This window comes from Mastigoproctus giganteus, chromosome 13, assembly GCF_048544385.1.
Source record: "Mastigoproctus giganteus isolate SK-2022 chromosome 13, ASM4854438v1, whole genome shotgun sequence".
NCBI lineage: Eukaryota > Metazoa > Arthropoda > Arachnida > Uropygi > Thelyphonidae > Mastigoproctus > Mastigoproctus giganteus.
In genome coordinates, this window is record NC_143587.1 from 112853106 (window position 1) to 112876010 (window position 22905).

The window sequence follows — 22905 nt, forward strand, 5'->3', positions numbered from 1 at the left end:
ACAGTGGGATCCACTGATGTTGTTACCTACAACAAATTCTAAGTGGGAAGCATTCAAGGATTTATTTGCGGAAGCTACTAAACGTTTCATACCTATTAAGAAATATTGTTCAAGGTTTAGGCCTAAATGGTTGTCAAATGAACTAATGACACTTGCGGCAGAGAAGAAAAATGCATCGGATGCATATAAATTATCAGGTGACACAGAACCCTATGGCAGATATAAGCTAGTCTGTAATCAAGTCACAAGAGAGGATAGGCAGGTGAAGGCAGATTATGAGAAATCTTTGGCAAAGGATGTAAGAAAAACAGCAAGGATTTCTTTACTTATATAAACTCTATAATATTATCAAACTGTAACAGGGTGCTTAATGAGTAGGAGACCGGCAGAATTGCTTAACAAGTACAGGTCACTGTTGAAAAAAAAGCCGTGAAATAGGGTTGGATTTGAAAGTGTCTGCAATTCTGCCCAGACACGATAGGAGGGAGTATATGATGAGAGCCTTGTCGATCAATTCGGCCCTGGAAAGATTGTGCAAGGCTCCAGGGGTAGAATTTTTTTTTTTCAGCCTGGACTGTACTTGTTAACAGGAGAGATTGCTTCTACAGGGATGGGATACACTTAAATAGAAATGGTGCAAGAATATTTGCTGATGCTATCAAGGCAGTGTTAGGTGGGTCGGAAAACTGCTAGTTTGGGGGGATACAAAGATGAATAGATTAACAGTAGCCACTGGCAGAGGTGAAAGAGATTCTTGCACTGCTTCTATTAGAATGAGCAGAAGCCTGAAAAACAAGATGCATGATATTTCAGAGACTGCTGGGAGCCATTGCGGTACAAGTAAAACACATGGGTTGTGTGAGGGTAGCTAAGAATAGAAACAGGTGCAGGTATACTTGCGTGTACACCAATGCTAGGAGTTTAGTAAACAAATTTGATGAATTTGAGGTACTGCTCAAAACATCAAAGGCAGATATTGTTGGGATATCAGAGATGTGGTGTCACACAGATATAAGGGATGCAGAACTGGAATTTGGGGAGTACAACGTCTACAGAAAGGATAGACAGGATAGGAAGGGGGGGAGAAGTTATGCTATTAGTTAAGAAACACATAAAATCCAAGGAAATGAAGCCAGTCGACATCGCTGGACAGTGCAGTGTTAAGTCAGTTTGGTGTGACATAAGCATTGGGAGATCAAAATTGAGAGTAGGAGTGTGCTATAGGCCTAATGACTCTGATGAGTATAATAAGAAACTGTACAGGGAAATAGAGTGGGCCAGTAAATCAGAGAGTCTTATAATGGGAGATTTTAATTTCCCAGATATTGACTGGAATTTGGGGGCTGGTCACTCACACACTAGCAGGGCTTTTGTGGATATTGGATGATTGTTTTCTACATCAGCATGTTCGGGAGGCAATTAGAGGGAGTAATACTCTTGATTTGATTATCAGCAGTGATTCTTCATGCATTAAGAATCTGCAGATAAATGAACCACTAGGTGGCAGTGATCACAGTGTGCTGAAGTGGGATTTACTCAAAGAGGTAACTACCATTAGGGGTAAAGGGAAGGGTTATTGCTTTCGTAAAGGCGACTACGATGGACTGAGACAGTATTTAAATTCTATACAGCGGGACTAACTGATGATGTTACCAACAGCAAATGCAAAATGGGAAGCATTCAAAGAACTTATCTTGGAAGCTACTAGGCTTTACATACCAACTAAGAAATATTGTTCAGGGTGTAGGCCTAAATGAATGTCAGATGAACTGATGAGGCATATGGCAGAGAAGAAAAATGCATGGGATACATACAAATTAACACGTGACACAGAAGCCTATGATAGATACAAGTTGATCTGTAACCAAGTTACAAAGGAGGTTAGGCAGGCGAAGGCAGAGTACGAGAAATCTTTGGCAAGGGATGCAAAGAAAAAGAGCAAAGAGTTCTTTACATATGTAAACTCTAGAAAGAAGGGGATGAATCAGATTGGTCCACTTGATATCAATGAGTCAGCTGTTGATGATCCTGCTCAGGTAGCTAACAAACTAAATGAATATTTTGCATCGACATTCACACATGAGGAGTTATTTAGCGAGGGGAAAGCCAGGGGTGTATTCAACTCTAGCAGTAAGCTAGAGAATCTTGTAATAATTTAGAGTAAAGTGGAGGAGAAACTGTTGAAGATAAACACAAGAAAGGCACCTGGGGTGGATGGGATCTATTCAGTTATATTAAAGGAGGCAGCAGAGGAAGTAAACAAACCCTTAGCTATAATTATGAGAGCTTCCTTGGACTCAGGGGAGGTACCTGCAGACTGGAGATGTGCAAATGTGACCCCAATTCACAAAGGAGGATCAAAAGCTGACACAAGTAATTATAGACCTGTGAGTTTAACTTCTGTTCCAGGAAAATTAATGGAGGCACTAGTTAAAGAAGCACTGCAGGATCATTTAGACAAGACTTCAGTTATAGCTCGGACACAGCATGGTTTTGTTAAGGGGAAGTCTTGCCTGACCAATTTGATTGGATACTATGATGCAGTCACAAAAGAACTGGATGCAGGGAATAACTTTGATATTATATACTTGGATCTTAGAAAGGCTTTTGATACTGTTGCACATGGAAGACTGCTGCACAAATTGGAGCAGTGTGACATTGGAGGCAAATTGCTGCTGTGGATAAAGGGGTGGCTGAGGGGGAGAAGACAGAGAGTGGTAATCAATGGACACTGCTCATCGTGGACTAATGTTATTAGTGGAGTCCCTCAGGGCTCAGTGTTGGGTCCATTATTGTTTTCTGTATTTATAAATGATATTGATGATGGTATATCAAGCTTAATGTCCAAGTTTGCTGACGATACAAAGGTTGGCAGGGTTGTCAAGGACACTACTGACACTATGCTGCTGCAACAGGATCTGGAAAGGTTGAGCAGATGGGCTGAGAGGTGGCAAATGAAGTTTAACATTGACAAATGTAAAGTACTACACATGGGAAACAGCAACCCCAGAGCAACGTATCAACTCTGTAGTACTACCCTGACAGTGGTAGAGAATGAAAGGGACCTGGGGGGTGGTGTGCAGGCAGATATGAAGTTCTCTGAGCAGTGCAGACGGGCTGCAAGAGTAGCTCATGGAGTATTGTCAATGATATACAGGAATTTTTCCAGCAGGGATAAGGAGGTGATTATTCCCTTGTATAAGGCAATGGTCAGGCCACACCTAGAGTACTGTATACAGGTCTGGAGACCTCATTTCAAGAAGGATGTAGATTTGCTGGAACGAGTTGGAAGTGATGTCAAAATTTGTAGATGATGCAAACATTGGGAGAGTCATTAATGATCAGTGCCAAACAGTACTCCTTCAGAAATGGCATTCTGAAGGACATACAAGCTTCAAGAATGGTCAGAAAAATAGCAGCTATGTTTTAATGCAGCAAAATGCAAGGTCTTAAACTTAGGAAATAGCAACCCCAAAATAACTTGCACACTTGGTGGGGTTGAATTAAAAACAGTACAGAAAGAAAGGGATCTATCAGTTATAATATAAGCCGATATGAAGTTTCTGAGCAGTGTAAACAGGCCAGGGAAGCCTACAGCATCCTATTGATGATATATCAAACAATATTCTGTAGAGAGAGGGGGGGGGAGAATTCTGCCCCAATTCCTCACTTACAATTGCAAGACTGCATTTGGAATACTGTGTCCAAGTAGGGACACATACTTGGACACAGTCTGAAAAAAAAAAGACTGAGCTTCTTGAAAGGGTCCAAAAATGGTAACCAGGCACATTACAGAGGACCTGATTGTGGCATATAAGGCTATGAGAGGGGTTAGTAAATTGAATAAAGGTGAAAATTTCACTGTTATAAAGAATTCCAGAACTACAGGCCATAAATTCAAATAACAGGAGAAAAGGTATAGACTACACTGTACGAAGTTTGCTTTTATCCAGTAACTTGTTGATTGCTCGAACAAGTTGCCTTTGCAGGTACTTGAGGATAACAGTTCGAAGAAATTCAAAGATTAATCGGATAGTTAGCTACATGAAGAGGAAAGTGCATAATGTGTATTTTCTTATCAACTTTCTCCCCCCCCCCAGTGCAGCAAAAGCCTGTGGCTTCCTTGCACTATATGACTAATGCTAACTCAGCCATGTGGTGAAAAAGGCCCTTAAAAATTCCTCACATCATCGATGGGATTCAAATTCAAGCCTTTTCCACTGGGCATGGGAAGGAGTGATTCTACTAACTGTGCTACCAACAAAGGAAATATACAGAGCAATATATGTCACTGAAGATGGACAGTGGAGGATAAGAATGCAGAATTGTACTAGCTTTACAAAGACTTGGATCTGGTAAAAGAAATAAGGAAGCCTAAAGAAGCTGAAGCATGTGAAGAGGACGGAATTGAACAGAGCTGCTATCAAAGTCATGTGCCAAAACCCCGATGGAAGACAAAGGGGTTTTGGCACACGACTTTGATAGCAGCTCTGAACTCAGAAGAGTGGGTAGACATTATTCAAGGCCAGCACCCTACAAGGGCTGTAGTATGATGAGAGTGGGTCAAGTATGGCATGTAACTAAGCATAAAAATTCCCTCAGCATTCAGTCTAATCAAATCTTAAGGCCTTAAACACCTCAATACAGTCACCCATAGATGAGTGGGTTTTGTTAGCTATTTTTCAAAATAGCTAACAAAACCCAAGTTTCTCTTGATAACAATAACCTTTTACGCTCTTAACCAATCTTGATGCTCCATTGCTCCTTTCTGTACACTCTCCAACAGGTCGTCTTTCCAAAAGTGGGGTCTTCAAACCTCTATGTGATATTCAAGGTGCAGCTTAACCACTGCTTTATATAATGGAATAATCGCCTCTATCTCTACTGGCAAAATTCCCTATATATCACTGATAGAACTATATGAACTGTTCTAGCAGTCTGCTCTACACTGATGTAGGGCAGTTATCTTATGAAAGTCATTACTAAAACAAATTAAAAATTATATAACCTTGAGTTTAGTGGCACCCAAGTGGTATGTTATCCCTGTAGTATCCCAGTGGTATATTATCCCTGTAGTATCCCAGTGGTATATATCCCTGGGATTACTGCTACTTAAAAACAAGATCTTGCATTTTCCTGTGTTAAATCTTGGCTGCCATTTCTCAGCCTATCCAAATAATTTCGATTTTATTGAAGTAGTATACCCAGATTACTGTCATTAACCACCCTTCTCAACTTTGTATCATCAAAAAACTAAGACAACAAACTTGAAATACCTAATGCAGGTATAAATTAAATATGAGAAACAGTAAGAGGACAAGAACTGAACCTTGTGAGCCCACACTCATAACATTAATCTGTGAACAGCAAGGTGCATTAATAACTACTCTGTCTTCCACCACTTAACTATCTCTTTATCCATAACAGTAACTTACTCTTAATGGAACACTGCTACAATTTATACAACACCTGCCAACAATTTTTTATTTTTTTTTATTTATTTATTTTTTATATCTCCAGAGAAAAAAGGTTGCAAATTCAAAAGAAAATCGATTCACTGAAAGTTATAACGAAAGTTCTATAACTTAATCAACAACCAATTTCAAATATCATACAATAATACAGATGGTATCTTCTGTATAAAATGGGCCTTATTCATTTTAAACTACTTTAATTAAACTTTCATTCTATTTCCTTAGAAATGTGCCACTCAGAGGGTTTTCTTATAGGCCATTTTGCTTTCCCTCTTAAGAAACTAGTAGTAATCTCTCATCATGGCAGAATCCCAGTGACTTTAGAAGTGCTTCACCATTGTGAATGTGTCCTGATTACAGCATTCCCTTTGCTGAGAAAGGGGAATGATGTAATGAAATAGAAAGTTGTTCCAAAGAAAAGAAGGGATAATCCACAAAGGAGGATCAAAGGGAGACACAGGTAATTACAGACCTGTTAGTTTAACTTCTGTTCCAGGGAAATTAATGGGGGCACTGGTTAAAGAAGCAGTGCAGGATCATCTAGACAAGACTTCAGTTATAGCTCGGATACGGCATGGGTTTGTTAAGGGGAAGTCTTGTCTGACTAATTTGATTGGATACTATGATGTAGTCACAAAGGAAATGGATGCAAAGATTAACTTTAATATCATATATTTGGATCTTAGAAAAGCCTTTGATACTGTTGCACATGGAAGACTGCTGCACAAATTGGAGCAGTGTGGCATCGGAGGCAAATTGCTTGCATGGATAAAGGGATGGTTGAGTGGGAGAAGACAGAGTGGTAATCAATGGACACTGCTCTTTGTGGACTAATGTTATTAGTGGAGTTCCTCAGGGTTCAGTGTTGGGTCCATCGTTGTTTTCTGTATTTATAAATGATATTGATGATGGTATATCAGGCTTAATGTCCAAGTTTGCAGACGATACGAAGGTTGGCAGGGTTGTTAATGACAGTACACTGCTGCAACAGGATCTAAAAAAAGTTGAGCAGATGGGCTGAGAAGTGGCAAATGAAGTTTAACATTGAGAAATGTAAAATACTACATATGGGAAGCAGTAATCCCAGAGTAACGTATCAACTCTGTAGTACCACACTGACAGTGGTAGAGAATGAAAAGGACCTGGGGGTAATTGTGCAGGCAGATATGAAGTTTTCTGAGCAGTGCAGACGGTCTGCAAGAGTAGCTCATGGTGTCTTGTCAATGATATAGAGGAATTTTTCGAGCAAGGATGAGGAGGTGATTATCCCCTTGTATAAGGCGATGGTCAGGCCACACCTTGAATACTGTATACAGGTCTGGAAGCCCCATTTTAAGAAGGATGTAGAGCTGTTGGAACGAGTACAGAGAAGGGCAACAAGATTAGTGAATTGAACAAAGGGTTGCTCTTACGAAGAAAGGCTTAAGTTTTGCAAATTACAGTGTCTAGAAACTAGGCACCTGCGAGGTGATCTGATTGAGGTGTATAAAGTCTTGAATGGTTTGAGCATGCTCAATGCAGATGGGATTCTTCCTCTTGCTCAGAATAATCGCCTGAGAAGGCATAAATTCAAATTGAGGTAAGATGGTTGTACGATAGATGTGCGGAAGTTTGCCTTTAGCCAACGGGTGGTTGATTGCTGGAACAGACTTTCATCTTTTGTTACAGAAGTTGATAGCTTAAATAGATTCAAGGCTGAACTTGGCAAACATTTGGAGCGAGTGGATGGGTGAAATAAGTATTTTTTTTTTTTTTTTTTTGGCTGATGCTATATAAGCTTGCTTTCGTGCATCATGTGCCTTTGCTAATGCTAATGCTAATAAGTAAAGTTTGTTCAGTGAGTGCAGAGGTGAATTATGCACTGACATCAGCAGTGTCATTTCATAAATCACCTTGTGCCTTGTGGACCAGGCACCTGCAAGGTGATCTAACTGAAGTGTTTAAGGCTTTGAATGGATTGAGCAAGCTCAATGCTGGTGGGATTCTTCTTCTTGCTCAGACTAAGCACATGAAGTGGCATAAATTCAAATTGAGGAAGGATGGTTGCAGAATAGATGTGTAGGTTTGCTTTTAGCCAACAAGTGGTTGACTGCTGGGAAAAACTTCTACCAGTTGTGGAAGTTGACAGCTGAAAAAGTTCAAGGAAGAACTAGACAAACTATTCGAGGGAATGGATAGGTGAAATGAGAAGGGTTTTGTTTTGTTTTTTTTGGCTGATGCTGTCTAAACTTGCTTTCTTGCATCATAAAGCCATTATTAATATTATAACATTACTAATGCTATAACATTCAAATTCTGCTGCCATTGCTATAGTGGCTTACCCTCCACCACAAGTCTAAATGGTCAATTGATAATCTCTTTTTTTTGTTTTGTTTTAGTTATTTGAGTTAAATCGAGTGGGGTTGCTGTTTGTTGCTTAATAATATTAACAAACTAGATGTTTGTTACTAGACAGATGAGAATAAGTCACATATGAATGAAAGCCTGGGTGATGACTTGAAGATAGCTCACTTGAATAACAATGACAAATAACTATTGTTATAGTACTGATATAGGCAATACTTGGAGATTTTTCTACGTAGTTTTTAGGAATGTAATCGGTATCAGAGGAGGCCTATTAACTACATATTAACAGCAGTACAAGAGATGTGCCTTAATTACGTGACTTTATCACATAGAACATAACATAATCTAAAAGAGCGTAGTTTGTACTGCCATTATATAAGCAGCACTAATGTAGCATTATTCTTTTTTATCTTAGTTTAGTGTGTTATTTTTAAATTGAATTTAGACTAAAATCATGGCTCACACTAGGGCAGCAATAAAGCAAAGGGCTCAAAGTAGCAGGAATACTTTGGATCAGTGGAGAACTTCTGAAGGCAGTTCTCTGATGAGTCAGGATTATGTAATGTGTTGTGCTCTTTTTTTTTTTTTTTTTTTTTTTGAGAAACTACCTATGGCAAGACATAATACATAATATCAACAAAGGGGAATGTTCGTGTGTTGCAAAGAGCATGAAAAGGTTAAGCATGAACTCTCATTCTAATGGAATTATATGGACGAAAAATAGGGCTGATGCCTTTGAAGGATTAAGAGACAGGGACCCATTGGGCACTCAGCTACCTAGCCCAACACTTGAGGCATGCACCAGGATCAGACAGCACAAAGACATCCTCTACAGCAGAGATACTTAGTCCTACAGGTAGTAGCTATAACCAGTGACTCATTTATAGGGGGAAAAGGGAAATATACTGTGCAAACAAGGATAGGAAGAATAGGACAACAGTATGTTCTGACTAGGACTAAAGCAAATAACGATGTTTTAAAGAGATGGCTATCATCTCTTAAGGGCACAAAATGTGATATTATTGTACATGCCGGTACTAACAGTATTAAGGGTAGAGAGCTGAGAACTTAGTTAATAAGTACAGAGGAATGTTGAGAAAACATTGTGAGTTAGCATTAAATTTGAAAGCATCTGTAATTCTGCCAAGACATGACAGGAGGGAGTACATGATGAAAACCTTGTCAATCAGTTTGGCCCTGTAGAAACAGTGCAAGACTCATGATCTAGAATTTTTCTCGGTGTCATCTGTGTTTGTTAACAGGAGAGACTTTTTACAAAGATGGAATACACTTAAATAGAAGGCATGCAGGAATATTTTCTGATGCTATCAAGGCAGTGTTAGGTGGGTTGGAAAACTGCTAGCATGGGGTGAGGGAGATATATAGATTAATATATCAAACTACAGCCACAGGCAGAGGTGCATGTGATTCTTGCACTGCTTCTGCTGCAACAAAGCTCCTGGAAAGCAAGGTTTTGGAGATTTCAAAGCCTGCTAGGGGTCCTCATGGAACATACAATACATGGGCTGCATTAGGGTAACCAAGAATAAGAAGAAATGTACATATACTTGTATATACACTAATGCTAGGGGCATACAAAATAAATTTGATGAATTTTCAGCACTCATTATTAAGTCATCAAATGCAAACATTGTAAAAATATGGAGGCATGATGTCACTCAAACAAGGAGATACAAAATTTGAATATGGGGAGTACATTGTGTACAGAAAAAACAGACAGCACAGCAGTGTGTGTGAGGGGGGAATTATGCTTAAGTTAATTAAGAAGCATATTAAATCTAAGGTAGTGCATCCAGTTGACATGAGTGGCCAGTGCAAGGTTGAGGCACTAGTATGACATAAGCACCTCTCTTAGGGGATCAAAGGGAGACATGAGAAATTAACATGAGGGTAGGAGTGAGTTACTTGCCTCATCAATGTGATGAGCACAACAAACAGCTTAAGAGACTTAGAGTGGGCCAGTAAATCAGAATATTTTATAATGGAGGAAAGTTAAAAAACTTTCTAGATACTGACTGGAACTTGTGGGTTGGCCACTCACACACTAACAGGACTTTTGTGGATTTACTGGATGACTGTTTTCTACAGAAGCATGTTAGAGAAGCAACATGAGAAAGCAATAATCTTGAATTATCAGCAGCGATTGTTCATGTATGAATGTAATTACAGTGTACTGATATGGGATTTACTTAAATATGTAACTACTATTAAGGATACAGAGAAGAGCTGCTGTTTTCATAAAGATAACTACTAGAAGGGGTTGCCAGACGCATCATATTCTGCTTGGGGTCTGAAAAAGTTTGTAATAATTGAGAGAAAAGTGGAGAAAAAATTGTTGAAATTAAACAAAAAATGTACTTGGGGGATGGATGAGATCTATCCATTTATATTGAAGGGGTAGCAATCCTTTAGCCGTGATTATGAGAAGGTCCCTGGATTCAGGGGAGATCCCAATGAACTGGAGATGGGTAAAGGTATCCCCAGTTCACAAAGAGGGATCAAAGGGAGACAAGAGTAATTAGACCTTTAGTTTGACTTCTGTTCCAGAGAAAATAATGGAGTCACTGGTTAAAGAAGTAATGCAGAACCATCTATACAAGAATGCAGTTATACTGTAGTAACAACATGAATTTATTAAGGGGCAATGTTTCCTGACCAATTAAACTGCATACCATCACACATTAACAAGCAAACTTGATACAAAAAATAATTTTGACATTATATACTTCGATTTCAGATAGCTTTTGATACTCTTGCACATATACGACTGCCATACAAATTGGAGTAGTGTGCCATTAAGGGAAAGTTTCTGCTATCAATAAATAGACTGTTGAGTGGAAAAAGACACTGCTCTTCTTAGACTAAAGTTATTAGCAGTCTCCCTCATTTCATGATGTTGCCTTGTTGTTTTCTATATTTATTAATGACACCGATGAAAGTATATCAGCCGTAATGTCAGATGATACAAAGGATGGTTGTGTAGTTAATCAGGGTGTGTTATTGCAACCAGATCTAGACAACTTAGGCACATGTGCTGAGAGGTGGCAACTGAAGTTTAATATTGACAAATGCAAGGTATTTCATATAAGGAACAACTATCCCACATTAATGCACAAACTCTGTGGTGCCACATTCAGGGCATTAGAGAAAGAAAATGACCTGGGGTAACTGTACAGTTAGATATGAAATTCTCTGAGCAGTGTAGACAGGTTGCCAGGGCAGCTCCATCAATGATATACAGGAGTTATGCCAGCAAGGTTAGGGAGATGATTATTCCTTTATATAAAGCAATGGTTAAAGCCACATCTTTAATACTGCATATAGATCTGGATGTCACATTTTTGGAACGATGTGGATCTGCTGGAATGGGTACAGAGAAGAGCAGCAAAATTGGTGAAGAGAGCAAAAGGTGCTCTTACCAGGAAAGACCTGGGAGATCTGACTGAGGTGTTTAAGGTGTTGAATGGATTGAGTAAGCTCAATGCTGATGGAATCCTTCCTCTTGCTCAGACTACAAGGGTGCATAAATTTAAATTGAGGTAAGATGGCTGCAAGGTGGATGTGCAGAAATTTGCCTTTAAGCAATTGTTGGGAAAACTATCCACCTCCAAAACTCCCATCGGGTGTTTTGGAGGTGGATAGTTTGAATAAATTCAAGGAAGAACTGGATAGACTGTTAGAGAGGATGGTGAAATGGGAAGTGTTGGCTTTTTTTTTTTTTCTCCCGAAAAAACAGTTTACGGAATGTTCAAAATGACTATAGGAAACCCGAGTAAAGCATTGTAACTAATTAATTTCACACAGTGGACATTAAAAGATTATCAGCATTATATCATTTATGCTAAAAAGGCTTTATAATAAATATAAAAATTATAAAAAATACTATTTAAGAGTACAAAAGCATTATACCTTATTATAATCACACATTTTCCAGAAAAATATTAGCAGCTCCTGATGAAATTGGATTTTCTTCGTTGAGTTAGGAAGATATGTTTGAATTAGTGGATTGTTTAGAAGACGAGTAAATCCTTTTAGGATAAAAGAAAAATCTTCTTCTCGGTGAATACGAGACAGATAATTAATAAAAAGGTTATCTGGAAGGGATTTCTGTAATAAAAAATATTTTTTTATTTATTAATACTAATGATAACTAACAATACATGCAGTTTGATTAGTGTTGCTTTACAAATATTTCAGAGGAGAATTCATCACAAAAGAGATGAAATTTACATAATAAATAATCAAAAATCCTAAAGTAACTTGGTTGTTGTTGTGCTGAGTGTTTTTTGGCACAAGGGCCTTCCTGGGCCATAATGTGCCTGTTCATGATTAACTTATGCCTGAATCTTTTATATTATAGTTATCAGAGGTGATTATATATATTTATGCTTATTAAGCATTGAAACAGAGCTTCAAAAGCTGCATTATTGCCAAGTATGTGTTGTAAAGTTAAAGGTTCCTAAAAGTTGGACAGAGAGCATAAACTGGATTTCCGGATACTTGAATATTGAGGGCATTCTATGAGAATATGTTTGATTGTTAATTGGGATTGACAGAAGGAACATTGAGGAGGGTTCTCTCCTATAAGCAAGAAAACATGAGTTATATAGGAATGACCAATTCGGAGTCTTGCCAAAATGACTTCTCACCTGCTTCTCATGAAACTAGAAGTCCAACAAGTTGAGGTTCTTTTTTAATCTGGAATAGTTTGTTATTGACTTGAATTTGCCACAGTTCAGCCCACTGATTCCAACATGCTGTTTTAATAACGGATCTGTAATCAGTGTATGGTACTTTTAGAAGCAGAGAGATCCATTATCAGGATGTTTAGCAGCATGATCTGCACATTCATTACCTGGGATGCTGACATGAACAGGGATCCAACAGAATGTGACCATCTGTTTGGACATCTGATATTGATATAATTGCGACCGGATCTGTTTCAGAATGGGATGGTGGGAAGAAGTAGTAGATTGAATGGCAGTGACCGCACACTTCAGGAGTTGTATATATAAGAGCTTGCTTGAATTGCTGCTTGGTTATATTATCTATCATGAGTTTTATTGCATACAATTCTGTAGTACTGATACTGCATTCTGTAGGAAGAGACATGGCTATTGAGTAGGTAGAGAAAATTGCTGCAGAACCTACAGCTTCATCTGTTTTTGAGCCATCAGTATAAATAAGTAGCTTCTCTGCATTTTATAAGGAGTGGGCTTCATGTAGCTGCTGTAAGTTATTGTTTGGCAGGGAGCCTTTTCCCCATTTCAGAAAGCAACTATCACAAGAAGGTGTGAATTGGTTGCTCCTCCTGAACATCCCTGGATGTTCAGGAGGAGCAACGTCTTCAAGGATATGCTGAAAGTTTATATTCCAACTAGGCATCAGTTCTTGCAATCTAAGACCTGCAGGGTGGTTTGCATTGGGCTTATTATGGTATAGCATTATATACTGAATGTCAAACAGGTATTCCCAGCTGGGATACTTTTAATTTTTGTAGCACAGCTACGTAGTAACGATTTTCATCTGAGGTGCAATGGGGGTTCATTTGCCTCAATATACAAGCTGGACTGAAGATGTTCTGAAGGCTCCCGTGGCTATCCTTAGGGCACTATGTTTGGTATTCAGACAAAACAAGGAACTGTTTCTTGCAGAGTCATAAAGAGGTGATCCATAAGCCAAGTGGGACTGAATTAAAGTTTTATAAAGATGTAAGAGGGAGTGTCTATCAGCACCCCAGGAGTTCGCAGTGACAGCTCTTTAAGATGTTTAATTTCCTAAAGTAACTTGGAATAAACTTATCAATGTGATAAACTTTTTTTTTTATCATGACTGCAAACAAGAAGCTGTTGAAATCAACACCAAAGGTGCGTTGACAACTTAAAGAAGCTGTCAACAAGATAACATCAAAAAAAAAAAAAAAAAAAAAAAAAAAAAAGCATGGAGGAAGGCTATTTTGAATGCTTCCACCATAAGTTACTTTGGTTTAACCTCAAAAAAAGCGGTTTATGAAACATTCATTAATAACTATAAGAAACCTGAGTAAAGCATTCTAACTAATTAACTTCATGATGTGGACATTAAAAGCTTTTTTGCATAACCATAATTTTATATCAATAGGGTTCAGATCAGGACTGTGAGGGACATGTCTAAAAATATTGGCAATCTGTGCACTGAATCTCACAGTGCTCTTCCACTTCCTATTTGCAAAAAGGGTTCAATAAATTCCTGACTGTCAACAGTATTTAAACTAGTACAAACATAACCAATAACTGCCCACAGAGGCCATAAATAAATAAATAAGACTTGGAAGTATGAATCTATTAGCATAATCTAACCTTTTCCAGAGTGAGCCAATTTATGGGCTCCTGAGTAATGAGTCTTCTTCTAGGGACAGCTCTGCGGAGTGCATTTCTTCATGAATTTTGAAAATTCATAAGAATTAAAATTTGTGTCATATCTAACTGTAAATAAATGCTTTAAAACATTAAGCTGTTCTTATTTTGATATGCTTGTTCAATGTTAAAAAGAAAGTTTCTAAAATAAAATAAAAAATAAAAAATAAATAATAAAAAAACTTGCATGTAATTGATGGATTAAGTCATTAAATGTCTCAAGTATAATGAATATACACTGCCCTACCATTAATATCTAGACACCTGCCTTTAGACAAAAAAAAGAGCTTTTATTGTGTCATTTAATGTTTTGTGCTAAAACCTTTTGCTTTTATGACAGCCTTCAATCTTCGCGGCATACTCTCAACCAGCTTTTAATAAATGTCAGGTGATATGTTCCTCCACTCAGCCCTTAATGCAGCCACCAGTTTGGCCTTGTTCTTTGGACAACCTCGACGTGCACGTACCCAACAATCCAATACATCCCAAAGATACTCAATAGGGTTCAGATCAGGACTGTGAGCTGATAATCCAACTTTTCCATACCCATGTCCTCAAACCACTCTGTTACAACCTGAGCAGTATTGCATAGTGTGTTGTCTTGCTGATACAGGTATGAGCTTCCCCGAAGTATTGCCATAACGTTGGAAGTGCATAATTGTCCAGGCTGTCCTGGTATTGCAGCACAGCATTCATGGTTTTGTCGATAGTGACTAATGGGCACAAGCCATACCATGAAAAGCAGCTGCATACCATGCCTCCACCGAACTTCATTGTTGGGAGGATACAATCAGGAAGGAATTGTTCCCCTGGCATTCGTCACACCCAGGAATGGCCATCAGACTGTTAGACTGCAAACCTCAACTCTTCTGTCCGTAGGACCGTTTTCCACCGCTCTAGAATTCACACTCCTAACACCAAGTTAATTGGCATTTAGCATTTGTTGAGGTGATCAATGGCTTGCGAACAGTTGCATGACCATTGTAACCCATATCATGGAGTGTCCTATCGTATTTTACTAGTGCCGTCACTAGTCCCAATACTCTCACAGAGGGTTTGTGTGACTTGAGAAAATGGCAAATTACGATTTGCATGCATAGTTCTTCGCAGAATTCTCTTGTACCGTTCTGTTAGTTTTTGAGGTTTACCAGGCCATTTTTTGGCAGATTCAGTACCATTCCTCTTCCATTTGCATATGATGTCACTAACCATTGATCAAGAGATCGCCAGAGTGACTGCGATGTCTCGTACAGAAAGCTTGTTTATGTGGCATCTTACTATCATTCCACGTTGGAAGTCTGTTAATTCTGTTGAACGTGTCATCTTGTATGCCTACTTTTGCAATTGTCTGCTTGAAGCCCAGTGTGCATATTTATAGCAGGTTCTGTGATGTGTTGCATGCACAGGACCTGTTTCCCCATCCATTGATGTTGTTGTTGTTGTTGTTGTTTATTGGTGCAAGGGCTGCTTAGGCCATATTGCACCTATAACCTTTATGAATGTTAAATATGCATGGTGATTGTGATAGCATTACTCAAAAATGATCATATAATTCGATCTTTTTTGTGAAGTGAAAGAACTCCAGTAGATTAGCGTTGCTACCTATGATGTGGCAGAGTGTCAAAGGTTCTTTAAGGTTTGGCAGAAAGCTAAAAGAGACTTGGCGGGCAGTGGTGTATAAAGTACACTCAATAAGAATATGCTTTATTGTGAGTGGACAGTTGCACTGTGTGCATTGTGGAGGATCATTACCTGTGAGGAGATAAAGGTGGGTAAGATGACTGTGGCCAATTCGCGCACTAGTTAAAATTACTTCCTCCCTCCTGTTTATACGGAAACTGGAGGTCCACGGTTGCGGTTCAGGTTTTATTTGGTGGAGTTTATTGTGCGTTTGGGCTTGCCATTGAATTCTCCATTGTTCTTTACACATTCTTTGAATGTTACTTTTGTAGTCAAGATATGGGACGTAATGCTGTGATAATTCTCTGTCGGATGGATGTTTAGCGGCATAGTCTGCACGTTCGTTTCCTTGTATCCCAGCATGGCCTGGGATCCAACAGAAAATGGCCACGCGTTAGAGTTCTTGAAGATGCATCAGTTTGGATTTTATGAGCTTTATTAAAGGATGTGTTTTAGAAGAATTGTTCTGTAAAGCTATAATCGCACTCTAAGAGTCCGTATATATCATGCTTTTATGGATGGCCAGATGGAGGATATTTTCCACTGCAAGTTTTATGGCGTATAATTCAGCTGTATAGCTGCTGCATTCATTGGGAAGTGATACGGAGAAGGTTTTATGAGGGAAAACGGCTGATGCACCCACTCCACTCTCAGATTTTGATCCGTCAGTATATATTTTTGAAAAATGCAGATAATTTTGTGTATGGGCTATATGGAGTTGTATATTAACATTTGCAAGAGAGTGTTTTCCCCAGTTTAGAAAATAATTGTCACAGAGTGGTTTAGTAGACCTCCATGGGGGATCCGTACTGCTTAAATCTTGAAGAACTTTATCGGAATCTATATTCCAAGTTTCTGATAATGCTTGAGCTCTGAGAGCAAAAGGCTGAATTGCTCTAGGTTTATTTCTATAGAATGTTGTGAACTGTGGGTCGTTAAGTATCGGCCTAATGGGATGGGTAGGTAGACTTTGGATTTTAGTTTTATAGTTAAGAATTAACATCTTTCTCCTGAGGGTTAGAGGAAGTTCATGAGCATCAATATAAAGACTTTGAACTGGTGAAGTTCTATAAGCGCCTATAGAAATCCTCAGGGCAGAGTGTTGAATTGGTGCAAGTCGCGCTAGCACGCTTTCCCTAGCAGAATCATACACCGGGGCACCGTAATCAAGGCGAGATCTGATTAGGGCTCTATACAAATGCAGTAACGTGTACCGATCTGCACCCCATGATGTAGAAGAAATGACTCTGAGTATGTTCATTTTTTTTAGGCAAGACGTCTTTAGATGTTTAACATGCTCTATGAAGTTCAACTTACTATCAAAAGTCAGACCAAGCAGACAAATGCTGCTCACAACTGAGATAGGCTGATTTGAGATAGGCATCTTCCTTTTGTTACAAAAGTGAACTACTTTAGATTTTGAACAAGAGAGTCGATACCCATTCTGTGCCATCCATAACTGAATATTATTAATTGAAATTTGGCGCTGCCGCTCAATGAAAGTTATGTTTTGAGAACTGCAAGAAAAAGTGAGATCATCGGCATAGAGGTATGAATTCACAGTGCTGGGCATATATTTAGTCATATGGTTTATTCTTATTGCGAATAAGGTGGCACTGAGCACAGAGCCTTGTGGTACCCCTCCTTCTTGTATATATGTTTGAGAGAGAACTTGTCGGTATCAGACTTGAAAAGATCTGTGCTGAAGGAAATTCAATATGAAGTACGGTAAGTGGCCTCTCAGGTCAAGGGAATGCAGATCTCTTAGGATACCAAAACGCCATGTGGGGTCGAAGGCTTTTTCTAAATCAAGGCATAACCATGACGAGATGCTCATTTCGAATGAATGCATTCCTGATGTTTGTTTCCGCTTTGACCATGAGATCCAGGGCTGATCGATTTTTCCTGAATCCAAATTGATTGTCAGAAATTATATTTTTTGAGTCGAGAAACCAAGTAAGTTGACGGTGAATTATTTTTTCCAGGGTTTTGCTTAAGCAGCTGGTGAGAGAAATAGGTCTATAGTTTTCAGGAATGGAATGATCTTTTCCTGGTTTCGGAATTGCTATTATATAGGAGTGGTGCCAGGAACTGGGAAAATAATGTTCAAGAAAGATGCGATTGAAAAAAGTGAGCAGTGAAGAGACCGATTCTTTATTTAAGTGTTGGAGCATTATGTAGTATATTCCGTCGGGGCCTGCAGCACTGTGTTTTGAGCTAGATATGGCTTCTTGAAGTTCAAGCATTGTAAGCGACTGATTATAAGGTAAAGTACATTTACTCATAGGTCTGAAGTTCAGTTTGGACTTTTCAGCTAATACTTTGATCTTCTGGAATGATAGATCATATGCTGTTGAGGCAGATAACTGTGAAAAAACAGTCCCTAGGGCATTCGCTATATCTGTAGGAGAAGAAAGATCCTGTCCATTCCAGTTGAGAATTGGGGAGGATAATCAGGGAACTTTGCCACTTAGTTGTTTTATTTTCCGCCATATTATTCTTGAATCAGTATTTTTATTAATCGAATCCAAGATTCTCTTTTAGCTTTCTTCCTAATGTGACGGGCCTTGGCTCTGAGTCTCTTGTAGTTTTTAAGACTGGCGGTGGTGAGATATTTTCGAAACAGATTCCATGCTCGGTTTTTTTCTTTTTTTGCACCTTTGCACTCTTCGTTCCACCAATGGTTTATGGTTCTATGGGTTGTTGACTGTGATTGTGGAATCGCAGTGCATGCAGCAGCCAGTATTTGTCTCATGATGTGATCAGTAGCTCTGTCAATAGGACAGGTTTCAATTATCTGTTCATCAAAGGACACTCGGGAAGTGAATTTTGCCCAATCTGATCTGTGGAATTTCCATTTTACGTAGTTTTGGGAAATTATGGAATGTCCTGTTTGAATCTTACATATTAGCGGAAAGTGATCACTATTTAGCGGGTTGTCGAGGGCCGTCCACTCAATACTAGGGAAGAGGATCGGAAAGTTTATCGAAAGGTCTATTGCAGAAGTTCTACCCATAGAGAGATGGATGTAAGTTGGCAAGCCAATATTTAGTATAGTCAGATTTTGTCTGTCAGCAAGCTGTTCGATAAGTTGTCCTCGTCCATCTGCAATGGGAGACCCCCACAATGGATGGTGTTCATTGAAGTCGCCCAATAAACAGATAGGGGTTGGCAACTGCTGAATAAGATCTTCCAGTTCATGGATGGTATAGGAGTGATTGAGCGATAGGTAGATAGAAACAATTGTCAAAGTAATACCAATCACAATACGTGTTGCAACAGCTTTGATGGAGGTTTGTAAAGGAATTAATCTGCAAGGTACTCGTGAGTCTATGAGTATGGCTACCCCTCCGTGAGTATTATTTGTAGCAGTTCTGTCTTTTCTAAAGAGTGCATAATTCTTAACTGAGAGTGATACATGACGTGTTAAATTTGTCTCTTGTAGGCAGATGCCTACGGGATGGTAACGATCAATTAACTCGTGGATATCATCAATGTTACTGCGAATTCCTCTACAGTTCCACTGTATGATTTGGTGCATTATTTGGTTTTGTTACTTGAGGAAGATTCTGAGTCTTTTTTATTCCCAGGCTGTTTGTGGCGATCGAGTTTCATTTTCTCTTTTCTTGGAAAGGTTGGGCATCCGGTATCCATGACATCTTCTGCATGAAGATCTAGGATAGGTTCATTTGGGTCAGTATTGTTATCAGTGTCCATATTTACTGAAGTGATATTGTTTGTCTTCCTATTTGTAACTGAGTCGGTTTTTGACTTTGAAATATCTGATGGTCTATGTGGGGTTGCTGGTGGGACTGTGACAGGGGTGTTGTTGGCTCTATCTACTACCTTTTGCTCTTTTGGAGTCTGTTTCATTAATGGTGACAGTATAGATCGGGGCCAATCTGCAATCGACATGGTTGGGGGAACTGATACTTCAGTTTGTGTTGCTGTTGTTTGGTATTTTTGCATTGCTGCTGCATATGTGTTCTTAGGTGCATTAAGCATAATTTGCTTTCTTGCGTCTTGGTATGTGACTTTTTGTTCTACCCTGTACTTTTGGATTTTTTTTTTCAGTTTTCCATAGATCGCATGACTTGGAGTAGGCTGGATGCACGCCTTTGCAATTCAGACAGTGCGGTGTTTTGGCGTCACAGTCTGTGTGCGAATGTTCTTTCGACCCACAGTTTGGGCAGACTGGATCTCCTCGACAAGCCATTTGTGCGTGACCAAATTTTTGGCACTTGTAGCATCTTATAGGATTCTGGATAAAGGGTCGTACTCGGCAGTTGAGATAGCCGGCTTTGACACTGGATGGCAAGATAGGTGTTCCGAATGTCAGGATGATGTTGCGGGTGGGAACAAGTTCTCCATCTTTCCTGATCATGATGCGTTTGGCTTGTATCACTTTCTGATGTTTGAGTTCTTGGGCCAGTTCATCTTCTGTTACATTTATCAGATCCCACTCTGCAATTACTCCCTTGGAAGTATTTAGTGTTGCATGAGGGGTAACTTGAATGGGTAGTCCGCCAAATATTGTTAGTTTCAACAGTCTCTCAGAATGTGCACGATTCACTGTTTCTACCAAGAGGTCTCCAGATCTTAGTCTTCTCACCATTTTGGGAGAGCCCGCCACATTTTCCAAACATTTTTGTATAAGAAATGGTGAGAGAGTGCTCAGATTTGTCCGACAGACTATGTAAGATAAGGAATGATGGGCATTCCTGTTGGTCTGTGTCTGTACGCAGTTGTTTAGACTTTGTTACATCGTGAGAAATTTCATGATCAGCATTGTTGATGGTACTGGATGAGCGCCTAGGCTGCTCAAGCTCTGGTTAGTTGTCGTAGTCCATGTTAGGCTCCTTTTTGCCCTGGGAGGTTGACTTTCCCTCCCAAGTTTCCGGCCCCGCCACGGGGAGGCAGGAGCAGTGCCGCAAGGAGGCCAAGCAGTTAGATAAGTTAGTTGATTAGTAAAATAGAGTAATATATGTAATGAAAAAGAAAGGTGAGTTTCCTTCTTTGTTCTTACTTGTGATTTTTCAAGTATATAACTGAATTATAAATGAACTTCCAGTAAAAAACGATATAACTTAAAATGAACTTTTATCACTGGGAAAGATCACTATATATTCACACTTTGAACGCTTGACCTCGAATTCGCTTGGCACCCGGGGCCCCATCCATTGAGGGGTGTCTGGATATTAATGGTAGTGCAGTGTACAGTCATAATATATAGTAGGTTAGTATATCTCTGTGTTTGAATTTATGGAATACACACACAAAATGCTTATATACATATATAAACACATAATATTGCTGTATACCAGTCAATTTTAATGACTTTTTCAAGTGTCAACCACCAAAATTGAGAGGAAAGACAACAATATACAGGTCCTCTGTTTTTGTAGTGAACTATATTCAGGCAATAATAATATACATAAAGGATTTTGAATTTTGTGAAGGTTAGGCCAAATGGATGCTGAATAAGTTTATCATTATAGCTCACTGTTGACCCAACAGAGAACAAGAACAGAATAAATGAGATCAACTTAAACTAAAAAAGTTGATTGAGATCAATTTAAAATAAAACTTGAAGAAATGTAAAATAACAATAAAAAAGGAAATAAAAAGAACAAAAAAGGAGGAGAAATTTATTGTTTCCAAGATGAGCCAAATACTTTTTCCACAAGAAACTAATCTCCACACAGCATTAGAAGATGAGAAAGAAAGAAAAAAACTGTTAGCACCTACATTTAAGTTATTATCTATTGTTACAGTAGTGTTCTGAAGTGGCGAAAGAGGAGAACTCTGTTTTGAAGCAGTCTTGAAATCACCAATGTCACATAACAAATAGCTTGAATATAGGTGCCAAGAGCTTCTTTGTTTGTTTCTTTCTTTCTCATCTTCTAACAATTTGCTTGTTTCTTGTGGAAACATGTTAACTGCTGTACTTGTTCTTCATGGAAACACGTTACCTGCTGTGCTTGTTTCTTGTAGAAACAAGTATTTGACTCCTCTTAGAAACAGTAATTTTTTTCCTCTTTTTGTTCTTTTTTATTCTCTTTTTTATCCTTATTTTATTTTACATTTCTGCAAGTTTTATTTTAAGTTGATCTCCTTCACTTTATTGTTTTAAGTTGACCTTATTTGCTCTTAATCTGATTCTCTGCTAAGTCAACAATGAGCTATATACTTGTAATAATGGTAAACTTATTCAGCATCCATTCGACTTAACCTTCATGATCAAAATTCAATATCTCTATGTATGTTATTTATCATTATGATTGCCCAAATATAGTTCAACTACAAAAACAGAGGACATTGTCTTTCCTCTAAATTTTGGTGGTTGATCCTTGAAAGAGTCACTAAAATTGGGCAGTATATGACGTGTGTATACATATGTATAAAGCTTGTGTGTGCATGCATGCGCGCTCACACTTGGCCACATTAAATGCTGTTTTGTTGCCAACATACCATTTAATGAAAATTCAATTACCTATTTATCAATACAAGATATGTTTTTCAATTACCAATTTATCAATACAAGATATGTTTTTCAATTACTAATTTATCAATACAAGATATTTTTATTTATTTGCATGAACATCACTTATCAGAGCTTGGACTGGATTAATAATCAAAAGCAGTGAATAAAATTATTTCATGCAATATATTTCTGTTGTCCTCATCCAGTTTTACTCATATTATTACAATTTGTTCTGATAACTTATTGTTGGATAAACAATTTTGTATGAATGCAACTAACGAAAAGCCAATTATCCCAAATATTCTCCTTCCCTATTCTGTTTATAGTAAACTGGAGTAAGGAAACAAAACTCTACATATATGCATAACTAAAATAAAACAAAAAATTTACCTCATTTATCACAATTTTCACTTCAACAAGCCACAAAGATAAAAGAATGATTGCCTGAACATGCTGCCATTAAATCAGTTTTCATCCTGGTCCTCTGGCACATGTTAATTAATTT

General features: G+C 38.5%; 1 protein-coding gene across 1 annotated transcript in view; it reads right to left on the reverse strand.

The window, feature by feature from the left end:
- LOC150076370 (protein HID1) overlaps window positions 1-22905 on the reverse strand; it is a 318232-nt gene that overhangs the window by 115439 nt on the left and 179888 nt on the right. Inside the window, exon 9 of the mRNA XM_090387033.1 lies at window positions 11751-11948. Coding sequence (XP_090243159.1) covers window positions 11751-11948 — 198 coding nt within the window. The remainder of the gene's footprint in view (window positions 1-11750; window positions 11949-22905) is intronic.